The following is an 11,474-nucleotide window of genomic DNA, read 5'->3' on the forward strand; positions in this document are numbered from 1 at the left end:
AACACCGGGTAAGGCAGGAGCACTCCAGGCACAGGTCCTCTTCTTCCACAGCGATTTTTCTGGAGTCTTTTCCCCCTGGATTAAAGCCTGTGCTTTCAGAAGCCTTATGAGTGGAGGGAATTGCAGACTGTGACTGTGAAGTATCTTTAAGCTTTCCTTTGAAAGCTTTAAGACTGAGTTTTCTCAAGCTCATACTTTGAGGCAGTTCTTCCTTTACGCAGGTTCTGTCCCTTTCTAAACCATTTCTGATCAGTTGTAATTATGATAAGGAAGCCAAACCAATAAGATGGTGATGTTGCAGGTAATACATTGAAACCAAGCTTATCAAGTAATTCCCTCTCCCCTGTTTCATGCAGGTACAGAATGGTTGGAAATCCTCAGATTTGGTGTGTGGTTAAAAATGGGGTTGTTATGTGGGACCGAGATATTCCCTTCTGTGAGCGTAAGTAGAGCTCCTGAACTGATCAACTGCTTAAATGTTACTGGGGATGGATAAAGACGTGGCTGCGTTGCTGTGCTGAGGATTTCAGCAGTCCCAAGCACGGTGGAGTCTGGAAATGGTTTTTGTTTGTGTTTTATTTCCTTCATCAACCTGTAGAATTATTGTTCATTGTCTGTAAGGCAGCTGCATGTCGGACTGGTATATCCCCAAACCACCCAGCGCCCTGGGCAGAGCTCCATGGGCTGGTGGGCAGCTCCTTGAGACCTGTCTTGAATTTCTGATCTTGGTGCTTCATGTTTCAACTTTTTTCTTACCAGACCTTTGGTTCTAAACAAATGTTGTTCTCTTTTCTTTTTCCCTCCCTCTACCATTCCCTTCCCCAGCAATCCCATGTTCACCCCCTCCGGAAATAGCTAATGGAGAGCACAGTGGAGCGGGCACAGAGGTCTTTGCATATGGGGCATCTGTCACTTACACATGCAACACTGTGAAAAGGGGAGAGAAGCCTTTCTCCCTGGTGGGAGATGCCTCTATTTTCTGTACGACCACAGACAACGTCAATGGTGTCTGGAGCAAGCCAGCCCCAAAGTGCAAAGGTGAGGGGAGCATGTACTTGCAAACACGCTGGGGCACTGCAGCAGCACCGGCGATAGCCACTTCCCGCTGCCTCCTGCCCTGCCTGCTAGAGCTGTTTTCCTCTTTGGAGCTGTCCCTCTCCTTTATGGAATCATCTCTTACAGATGGGACCCTCTGAGTTTGGTAGCAGCAGCAGCAATGAGGGTGTCCCAGCACAGGGACCACAACTGCTCACTGTCAGCGAGTCAGCAGGGATACGGCAATGGGATTTTTATTGGCTTTTGCAGACCCGACAATGTATCTCACCCACTGGCCTGTCTAAAACAGAATGCAGAATCCTGCTGTGCTACTTGTTGCCTTCCCTATGTTCTTCTTACAGTTTGCTTTGCTAAAAGATGTGAAATAAAAATGCTGTAAAATGGACGTGTAAGAATGTCACGTCAGCCCCCTGCCTTGTCATGGCCATTTGCAGCCTTTCTGAAGAACCCGGTTTATGCTATGAGAATGTTTTTAACATGTTCCTGTCCCCTCTGGAGCGTAACTGCTCATCTTCTGTGTGCTGGCTTTTCCCTGGCGCAGTGGTTAACTGTGAGCAGCCGAGTGTGGAGAACGGGGAGCTGCTGAGCGGGTACCGGGCTGAGTACACCTATGGGGACACTGTTGTGTTCGACTGCCACTTCCGCTACACCATGAACGGCAGCGACGCGTCCACCTGCAGGGAGAACGGGCTCTGGGACCCGCCACTGCCACGCTGTCTGCTCAGTAAGTGTGGTGGCCCAAGCCCTGCTCCACCTCATCCAGTACCTTCCCTTCAGTGAGGTCCCCTTCATCAGGGGCTGTCGTGATAGAACAAGGGGTGATGGGTTAAAATGTAAACAGGACCTTAAGGCTCCTCCAACTCCAACCCCTGCCCCGGGCAGGGACACCTTCCACTAGAGCAGGTTGCTCCAAGCCCCTGTGTCCAACCTGGCCTTGAACACTGCCAGGGATGGGGCAGCCACAGCTCCTCTGGGCACCCTGTGCCAGCGCCTCAGCACCCTCACAGGGAAGAGCTTCTGCCTCGGAGCTCATCTCAGTCTCCCCTCTGGCAGGTTAAAGCCATTCCTCTTTGTCCTGTCCCTTTAGGCCCTTGTCCAAAGCCTCTTTCCAAAGGGATTAAGTGCATCTCAGAAGGAACAATGAGAGACCATGATCTTTACCCAGATTCTCTCTTATGTTACGTACCATTAAGGACCTCACTGATTTATCCCTGCCAATGTCCCTGAACTGCTATTTCATTCCTAGATAGCTGTGGTGACCCTCCAGACGTGCACAATGCTGTTAAAGGAAAACTTGCTGGCAATCTGTTTCCTGTGGACACTGTCATTACCTACGAGTGCTGGGAGGGCCACCAGTTCAGCCCGGGGGAAGACACATGGCACATCACGTGTCTGCCGGATTTTACATGGACTGAAATCCCCCGTCCTTGTGAAAGTAAGTGGATGCTCCTTTGGTTCACTTACCCTTGTGATGAGTGTGATAATGTATAAACTATCCGTGTCCTGCTGTTGTGCAGAGCACAGGGTTGAGGAGGAGAAGGAGATGCTGTGGGTGCCCGGCTTGGTCTGTGCTGTGACTCTTGAACTCCTTTGATTGACTCCCCAACTACAGCTTTCTCTGCTTTATTTACCACCTATGCTTTCTAGTCCCTGGAACCTGTGGGAAAAGGTCATTGAGGTGTGCTCCATCCAGTTGCAGAGCCCCTTGCAAACACCCCAGGAGTGCCCAGGGATGCTGTTGGGGCAGATGTAGTGTTGTGATATATCTTTATCTTACAAAACATTCATCCTTCTGAACATGCTGGCAGCCAGATGGCTTTGCCATGGTTTCACACTTGATGTTTGGCATTCCTTAGGAATTCGTTGCCCAGATCCAGTCATCAGGAATGGAAAGCCCTTAAGTGTACAGGAAGGTAAAGAAGATTATGTGTATGGAGACATACTGGAAGTTACATGCAATGATGGTTATGCTTTCAAAGGTCATAGCCGTAACATTATGCTTCGGTGTGCAAGTGATGGTACGTGGAATCCAGCAGTACCAGAGTGCTTTCCAGGTATGTAAGGGCTGGTGGAACATGTTGACTTGGCGACTGCTTATTTCTGACTATCAGCTCTATAGCTGTCTGCTGATACTCACAGAGAAACCTACATGCAGCCTTAGATAATGGTAGTGGATTTTGCTCCACTGCCAGGTACCCCCAGATCCAGTTCTCCTGTGTTAACTCAGAAGAAGGAGGCAGCAAAAGATCCCCATGGATCATTATATTGCCTGGGGATTTCCATGGAAAAAGTATGGGGGCTTGGCAATGTCTGGGGACGTGGGATGCAAAGAGTTGGGGTTTGGTAGTGTGTAGATGTTTAGGAGGTTCCCAAGAAGCCCAGGAGACATTTACCCAGCTGGAAGGGGATGTGGTTTGTGCTTTGGACAGCAGCGGGGCTGGTTAGCTGACATGAGGCTCGAGAGCAGAGGATGTTCTCTATGTGTTTTCCATCTCAGAAGAAAAAGCAACTGGCACTGCTGAGACTCATAACCTAGTGATGGGGCACCAGAGCAATATCAGGGAGCTGCTGGAAGCAGCCTGAGCCTAAAAGCTCAGAAAAACTTGCCAGGAGGAAAAAGGTTGATGACATCTTTTATCTTCTGTTGTTTCTAGAACTTCGTTGCCCAAGGCCAGATACTGCTCATGGAAAAGAGGTTTATCAAAACAAAAATGACTACACAGTTGGGACCCGCCTGAGGCTGGAGTGTGATAAGGGCTATGTCCTCAGGGGCCAGGACATGACTGAGTGTCAGGCTGATGCCACCTGGGCTCCCCCATTACCCTTTTGTGATAAAGGTATGTGTAATGCAGTGCTGAGAAGGAATCTTGTGCATTGATACTGAGAAACAGCATCAGTAGGTGACCTGCCTTCAGCATCTGCTTCTGGGGGGCAATGATCATGGGCTGAAAGCATTTAGATATCCTCTCCCTGTGGATGATGTGACCCAGGTGGATTTGCCACACTCCAAACACAAAGTTAAATCTTGTACTGATTTTCTGGAAGTGATTTTGATTCTCACCTGAGTGTGATGGTTAGTTGGTTTTTTCTTTTCTTATCCATTCCCTTTATCCCACAGTCTGTGGCCCCCCTCCACAAATCTCCAACGGGCAGCACTCTGGCTTGGGACAGGAGCAGTTTTCCTATGGCACCGAGGTGACGTACAGCTGCGCGGAGGGTCTGTCCCTCATCGGGGATGCCACCATCTACTGCACCTCTGATGATGGGGTGAACCTGGAGTGGAGCGGGCCTGCCCCAGAGTGCAGAGGTGAGATGCTGTTCCTGTGTGGGATCGCACTGAAGCCAGGGCCCCGCTATCTGCCCTGGTCCAGGAGCTTCAAACCCAGAGCGGCTTAATGACTGCAGCTCCTCTGGCTCCTGTGCAGAGGTCTTGGCACCACAGTAACGCCAGGGACTGGTGGGGTCTCCTTGGGTGCTGCTGCAGGCAGCTGAGAGTCAGTCCTGGTGCTTGAGCATAAAACTGATGCAGAGAACATCAGGAATTGTGGTTCTGCCCCACCAGACCTGGCTCCCTGCTGCCCCTGGGGAAGGGCAGAGCCAAACACACCGCTCCGCTCTCTTCCCACAGTGGTCCGGTGCCCCAGGCCCGTGGTTGAGAGGGGCAGGATGACTCCACAGAGCTTCACGTTTCCCTATGGATCAGCCGTGCGCTTCTCCTGTGAGGAAGGCTTCGTGCTGCGCGGCGAAGCCGAGAGCCGGTGCCTGGCTGATGGCGCCTGGCACCCCCCCCTGCCCTCCTGCCAGCCCGGTGGGTACCAGCCCCACTTGCACAGACCGTGGGTGCTGCTCCTTTGAATCACCAGCAGCAGCTGGAATTTGCCGGGTGTTTTCTCCTCCATCTCCTCCCACTACGTCTCTTTTTTTTCCATACATTTGCCTTTCAGTTCAGTGTTTTCAGCCCTCGAGACAGGAGGACCTTGTGATTTACACACTTAAGTTGTGGTATGATGTGAATGAAACTCTGGTCTACTTCTGCAAGCGTGATGGCCATCAATCCATAAGGTCAGAAACTACCTGCTCTGCTAATGGCACTTGGATACCACCACCTACCTGTGTAAGTATCATCACAGAGTGCTTTGTGTTGGAAGGGACCTCAAAGCTCATTCAGTTCCAACCCCCCTGCCATGGGCAGGGACACCTTCTGCTAGAGCAGGTTGCTCAAGCCCCTGCCCATCTGCTCAGGCTTTGTCTGTACCTTGCCCCATTTAGCACTGGTCCAAGATCGCGAACGTGGCTGGTTTGGGGCTGCGGTAGGAGGGAGATGCTCAGCTCTGAGTCCCTGCAGCCATCCAACACCTTGTCTTTGTTTTGGTTCTCTTAAAGAAAAAGCGTGATACATGTGAGAAGATCCTTCGGAACAGGGAAGCTTTTCAGTGTGGAGTTCCTCTGGCTGAACTGAAAACTCTGCTGGAAGTCCAGAAACTGTACCTGGAGATCCAGAAGCTTGAAAAGGAGCTAAGAACCACAGCGTATGGCTGACTTCTGTCACTGGTATCATAACAACCGTTCTCTTTGCATGAGGAATAATCATTCTCACTGAGGGTTGCTTTATGACTTTGTGATTTGTGCTAATACTTAAGTAGCCAGGACAAAAATTTACTGATCGGTCAAGGAACTTTGACACTTTGGTCATATGGGGAGTCAGAAAATGCCCACTTCTGGCTCATTCTGTTAGAGCTCACTGTGTTAGGTTTGTACATCACTCTCTACACTTAGTTATGTTTGTTATACTGACAAGGGCTCGGTTAGAAAGGAGCTGAATGTAAAGTAAATTCCTGTGGGAGCCAAGCAGATGCTGTCGGGACATGGACATGGTCAGAGCCACCAACCCACACTCACCTCACACCCCCCTGCAAACCAGTATAGCCCATTGCTCCTCCATTCATCTATGCTGCATCCATTATTGTGAACAAGCACTTAAAACTGCCTCATTAGCCACGACCTTCAGAGCAGGCCCAATGAAGAACACCTCAAATCCAAACAAAAATGCCAGGTTTCCTTCCCAAGCAGGACAGATGTATCTGAGGCCACAGCGGTGGCACTTGCTGCATCTTTGTGTGTGTCCCAAGAGCAGTTGTGGGAAAACAAAGTATGAAGAAAGAAATGGCTGAATCTTTTCTGCAACCTCCAGTAAAGGGGAAGCACTCTGTGAGCAGGCATCTTGTGATCCGACCAGTGCTCCTTCACCACAAGATTGTAATAAAGCTGCAATTGTAATGACAGCTGTGTCTGGCTTTTCATAATTGTCTCATCTATAGGAAAGCAAAGAGGTCCTTCAATAATCAGTGCTCAACGAGAGAGAGGGCTTCCTGTCCCCAGTCCTGCCTACCACCAGGGTAAAGAGGCAAAGTGAATGTGCAGACTGCCCAGAGCACCAAAGAGAAGCCAGGATGCTGCAAAGCAGTTCTAGCTGTAAAATAGCTTTATTCCCACTGTCCCCACCTTGGAAGAATCCTGGACTGGTTTGTGTTGAAGGGACCTTAGAGCTCATCCAGCTCCAACCCCTGCCCCAGGCAGGGACACCTTCCACTAGAGCAGGTTGCTCCAAGCCCCTGTGTCCAACCTGGCCTTGGACACTGCCAGGGATGGGGGTGAGCAGAAGCAGCAGCAGCACATCCTTGCTGGCGCGCTCAGGGAGGGCAGTCCTTGCCGTGGGCAGTTCAGAAGGGCTGGGGGGTGGCAGTGTCAGCTCCTCTGGCCTGACCCCAACTTCCCACAGCCACTTCCCCTTCCCCAGTGCACTGCAGCAGCTATCGACTGGGAAGGGTCTCACCATGCCGCGGTTTCTCTGCTGGCTGGGGCAGCTCCTGGCAGTGGTGGTGCTTGTGCTGCAGCCGGCTGGGAGTCGCAGTGAGTGTTACTCCTCTTTTGCTTTGCTTCTGGGGCTCAGCTTTTCTTATGGGTCAAATATGTAGTAAGAGGGTTGGTAAAATTCAGTGGGAGACCTTCCTCTGGCTGGAGTTGCTGCTAAGCTGTGTCTGTGCCTGATGTTTCTTGTAAGGATGAGCTGAGATCGGTAGTTGCTGCTAATTGCCCATTTCTACTCTTTAGCTGCACCTTAGACACTTGCAAAGAGCCATCCCAAATTCCCAGTGCTTTTCAAAAGCCTTAAATTGGGGTATGGATCTTCCTGGGACTGGTGTTGGGTATGGCTGGCTTGGAGGCCACGAGCTTGTCCCTAGAGGAGCCCAGGGACAGGTCTCTCATCTGCAGAGCCTCTTCTGGTCTGGAGTTCAGACCTTGTGTCGCAGGGAGTGTATCACCCTTTGCCTTGGGCATCCATGCAGTAGATGAGAAGTTGTTCCCAGGATCGGAGATGCCCTTACAGCCTGGAGCTCAAGGTGAGCGTGGTGGTAAGATGGGGAAAGTCAGTTAGACAGGTAATAGTTCTTAGTTTTTAATGACAAAGGTTGTATTGGGCAGTCTGAGTGGTAGCAGGTTGATACCAAGGTTGATGCTTATGCCCTGAAGCAACCAATAGACACACTTGAAGGTAGCTGGTGAATTGTCATGCAACCCCCAGGAGACGCGAGGCTTTGCTGACTAGTGTCTTTAGGAAGAGGAATAACCCTGTTTCTGTCTGGAAGTTGACAGTTCCTTTAAAAATAGGCTCTTTGAGAGACTTGACCAGGATGCACAGCCCACCCTAGTACCTCCCTGCAGTGCATCTGCTGCACCCCGCCTCCTAGCTGTGGCTTTACACCATATTTATTGTTATATTATTGTTGTTTTCTAATTCATGATGCTTCTCACTCCATTTTCCAAATTCAAACATTGCCAACGGGGTGCTGATACCTGGGGAAGACACTTACGAGTAGAGACATGCCCTTTCTGTGGGTACTGGTACCCAAAGGCAGCATCAGCAGTGCTGCCGTGGACCAGTGCAGATGTGATGGTGCTGGGGATGCTGCTGTACCAGGGGGTGAAGCAGGTATGGTTTTAACAGAGTCACACTGTGCCTTGGTGATTTGCCAGCAGCTATTGTAAGGGATGAGGAAATGCCAGATATAGCTGCCTTTAGTTCAGTTTCCTCTGTTATTAGTGATCAGCCCCAAAATATTTCTTGTGGGAGATCCAGTAGCTGGACAAAAAAGAGTTTTGTTGGACATCAGTGATGTATCTGTGTGATAGAGGTGGCGCAGTTCTTGAAGAGCCTCTTGTCTATCCTAAAGCTGGAAGCGGGCTGCCAACACTCTGAAGTCACCCACCCCAGCATGCAGGTGAGTTGTAGCTGTGAGAACAAGTGCTGTCACGAAAGGGCAGGAATAGTGTTTTGACAGTGTACAATAGAAAAAACACAGGTTTAGAGTCCTGTGGGTGATGGCTGCTTAAGCACCCTTAGGAACCCCTAATCTCTGCCTCAGTTGCTGCATTTGTTAAACTGACTTGTCTTCTCTTAGCAGATGGAGGTGCAGTGACAGTTGGTCACTGCAGCTGTATTCAGTAAGAACACCCTGATTAGATCTTAGGCAGAAGCTCTTCCCTGTGAGGGTGCTGAGGCGCTGGCACAGGGTGCCCAGAGAAGCTGTGGCTGCCCCATCCCTGGCAGTGTTCAAGGCCAGGTTGGACACAGGGGCTCGGAGCAACCTGCTCTAGTGGAAGGTGTCCCTGCCCCGGGGCAGGGGTTGGAACTGGAGGAGCTTTAAGCTCCCTTCAACCCAAACTGTGCTGTGATTCTATGATCCACAGAGGTTCAGTGCCCCGTCCCAGATATCACCCATGGACAGCTGGAACCTGCACAGAACTTCACCTCGGGCAGCACAGCCACGCTCAAGTGCGACACCGGCTACATGCCCCTGGGTGCCACCAGCAGCGTGAGGTGCCCGGGCAATGGCAGAGCCTGGGCAATGGCAGATGGCCCCCCCGGGTGCCCGCCTGCATCCCAGGTACGCACAGATCTCTTTGCTCCTTACCTTGTGTCCCACAGGCCATCACCTACTTGTCTTTCACTAAAGCATGTGCAGGAGAGGGCCGGGGGGGGTACCGTGGCGAGCTGCGCTGCCTGACCTTTGGCGGCAGGGTTCCCCTCTGCTCTTGCGTTGCCCCTGGGTGACATGGCAGGGCTGTCCTGCCTACAGCAGGGTCACGCAGTGGGATACAAAAGTGTATGGGAATAAAGACCTTCATCAGATTTCACATCCTTTTGATGAATTTGTCATCATTATATTCTCCTTTTCAGTTCACCCCCTGTACCCCACAGCAATGCTCATGGCCGCTGCTGTCCCTGGCTTCTTTCTGTGGTTCCACCGGTGCCTGAGGGACAGACTGGGTTTCCTCAGGCAGGGCTCAGCCTCATCCCCAGCCCTGAGGGTCCATGTTGCCCTTTACTCTGGCACCAGGTCATTGTTCCTACCCTCCTGTCATTGACCACACGGACCGAAACCATCAGCGCGAGTTTCCAGTCGGGACAACCGTGACCTACTCCTGCAGATCCGGATACACTTTGGTCCCTGGAGTATCTCCAGTAACTACTTGTCTTCAAAATTTCACATGGACCAGCATCCCGAAGCTTTGCCAGAGTAAGTACACTGCTTCCTTTGCATCAACTTAATGATGTGGTCGTAACATCGTGTCCAAAAGCCCCACTAGTCCTGCTGGGCCATAGGGGCTTTATTGAGCAGATCTTTGGCTCTCACTGCTGATGAGTTTGCTGTTCAAAGGGTAACATGGCTGAGAAGAAATAGCTACAAGTCCCACTGATCATTTAGCTGCTCAAAGGATGCAGTGATGCGGCTTGTAATGTATCATCCCTTTAGCACAATTTATAGCTAATTACAGGGCTTGGATGGTTCTGCCTTCCAAGAGGAATGGTTGTTATCACATAATTATGGTCCCTGAGCATGTCAGGTCTGGTTAGAGATGTCTGTCAGCATTAACAGGCTGCCTTGCAAGGTCTTTTGGTCTGCAAGCCACTGCTGTAGGAAAACACCTCCCCGTGAATGTCTTTTGCTCTTCCCTCCTGACCTGATCCATGGAAGCTCTTTCTGATGCTGGTGTTCCTCAGAGGTGCAGTGTCCCAGCCCGGATATCCAACATGGGAGGGAAATCAGTCCCAGGAAAGACGAATACAGCTTTGGGCACCAGGTGGAATTTCAGTGCGAGCTTGGCTATGTGCTGAGGGGCAATCAGAGGATCCAGTGCTGGTCTGATGGGACGTGGAGACCCCCCGTGCCATACTGCGACAAGGGTGAGCACCAACAGCGGGTGTGAGGAACTGCACCTCTGCAGAGGTTAGGGGCAGCAGTGAGGAAATTGTCTAACCTGAGCGTTGCTTCTTGGAGAAGGAGGTGTTAGGAGAAGGAGTCCAAGTCACACCATTAAATGGCTCTAACGTTTTCACCTTTCACACCATTAAATGACTTTAAGCTTTTTATCTTCTACCAAAACTGCAACTGGTTAAATATGTTGAGAATGGGACTTGCACCCACTTCTCAGAGAGGGTTCGAGAGGTTTATGATTCGCACAGTTCCCTGACCATGTTTATGAGCAGAATCATTCCTCATGGAAAAGAGGAGGGATAAGGAAAGGCTGGCGGAAGGCTGGGACACGTGCGGTGCTGGGTTGAGGTGGTTAGCTGGGCCAGGATGGGAACACTGGTGGAGCTGAGGAGGACTTTGAGGAGAGCAATCCTAAGCATAAACCTTGAGAACTGGCTTTTCCTGTTATTTCCCTGCTGAATGAAGAAAACCTTAATCTTTTCTTTCTCTATTCTCCCATAGTCTGTGGTCCCCCTCCAAAAATCGCCAACGGGCAGCACACCAGCTTGGGAACAGAGCTGTTCCCCTATGGCTCGGAAGTGAAGTACAGTTGTGTGGAGGGTCTGTCCCTCATTGGGGATGACTCCATCTACTGCACCTCTGATGATGGGGTGAGCTTGGCATGGAGCGGACCTGCCCCGGAGTGCAGGGGTGAGTCCTTTCTATGGTATGGGACCAAACTGAAGCCAGGACCTGGGAGCAATATTAGCACTCAACGGGATTAAAAGTGAGCAGGGCTGCTGGGACATCCTGCTTCCTTTGCAGGCTTCTTCACAGGCTTGACAGCTCCGGACTGGGGATGATCCATGTGGAAATGGAAGACGCTGGTTTTCCTACAGTGATGGCCATCAGGTGGTCAGGAATTGTGGCTCTGAGTACAAAACTGATGCAGAGAACATCAGGAATTGCGTCTCTGCCCCACCAGACCTGGCTCCCTGCTGCCCCTGGGGAAGGGCAGAGCCAAACACACCGCTCCGCTCTCTTCCCACAGTGGTCCGGTGCCCCAGGCCTGTGGTTGAGAAGGGCAGGATGACTCCACAGAGCTTCACGTTTCCCTATGGATCACCAGTGCCCTTCTCCTGTGTGGAAGGGGTCGTGCGT

General features: G+C 51.1%; 1 protein-coding gene across 1 annotated transcript in view; it reads left to right on the forward strand.

The window, feature by feature from the left end:
- Nucleotides 1–11,176, forward strand: part of LOC104402597 (complement component receptor 1-like protein) — a 13,509-nt gene extending 2,333 nt beyond the window's left edge. Inside the window, exons 4-20 of the mRNA XM_010010506.1 lie at nucleotides 302–442; nucleotides 826–1,038; nucleotides 1,598–1,780; nucleotides 2,303–2,491; nucleotides 2,574–2,604; nucleotides 3,667–3,893; nucleotides 4,175–4,363; nucleotides 4,685–4,864; nucleotides 5,001–5,170; nucleotides 5,440–5,585; nucleotides 6,854–6,966; nucleotides 8,806–8,930; nucleotides 9,044–9,131; nucleotides 9,456–9,635; nucleotides 10,121–10,303; nucleotides 10,836–11,024; nucleotides 11,139–11,176. Of these exons, the coding sequence (XP_010008808.1) occupies nucleotides 302–442; nucleotides 826–1,038; nucleotides 1,598–1,780; nucleotides 2,303–2,491; nucleotides 2,574–2,604; nucleotides 3,667–3,893; nucleotides 4,175–4,363; nucleotides 4,685–4,864; nucleotides 5,001–5,170; nucleotides 5,440–5,585; nucleotides 6,854–6,966; nucleotides 8,806–8,930; nucleotides 9,044–9,131; nucleotides 9,456–9,635; nucleotides 10,121–10,303; nucleotides 10,836–11,024; nucleotides 11,139–11,176 (2,585 nt within the window). The remainder of the gene's footprint in view (nucleotides 1–301; nucleotides 443–825; nucleotides 1,039–1,597; nucleotides 1,781–2,302; nucleotides 2,492–2,573; nucleotides 2,605–3,666; nucleotides 3,894–4,174; nucleotides 4,364–4,684; nucleotides 4,865–5,000; nucleotides 5,171–5,439; nucleotides 5,586–6,853; nucleotides 6,967–8,805; nucleotides 8,931–9,043; nucleotides 9,132–9,455; nucleotides 9,636–10,120; nucleotides 10,304–10,835; nucleotides 11,025–11,138) is intronic.
- The last annotated feature ends 298 nt before the right edge of the window (nucleotides 11,177–11,474 follow it).

This window comes from Nestor notabilis, unplaced genomic scaffold (assembly GCF_000696875.1).
Source record: "Nestor notabilis isolate BGI_N333 unplaced genomic scaffold, ASM69687v1 scaffold15382, whole genome shotgun sequence".
In the NCBI taxonomy this organism is placed as follows: domain Eukaryota; kingdom Metazoa; phylum Chordata; class Aves; order Psittaciformes; family Psittacidae; genus Nestor; species Nestor notabilis.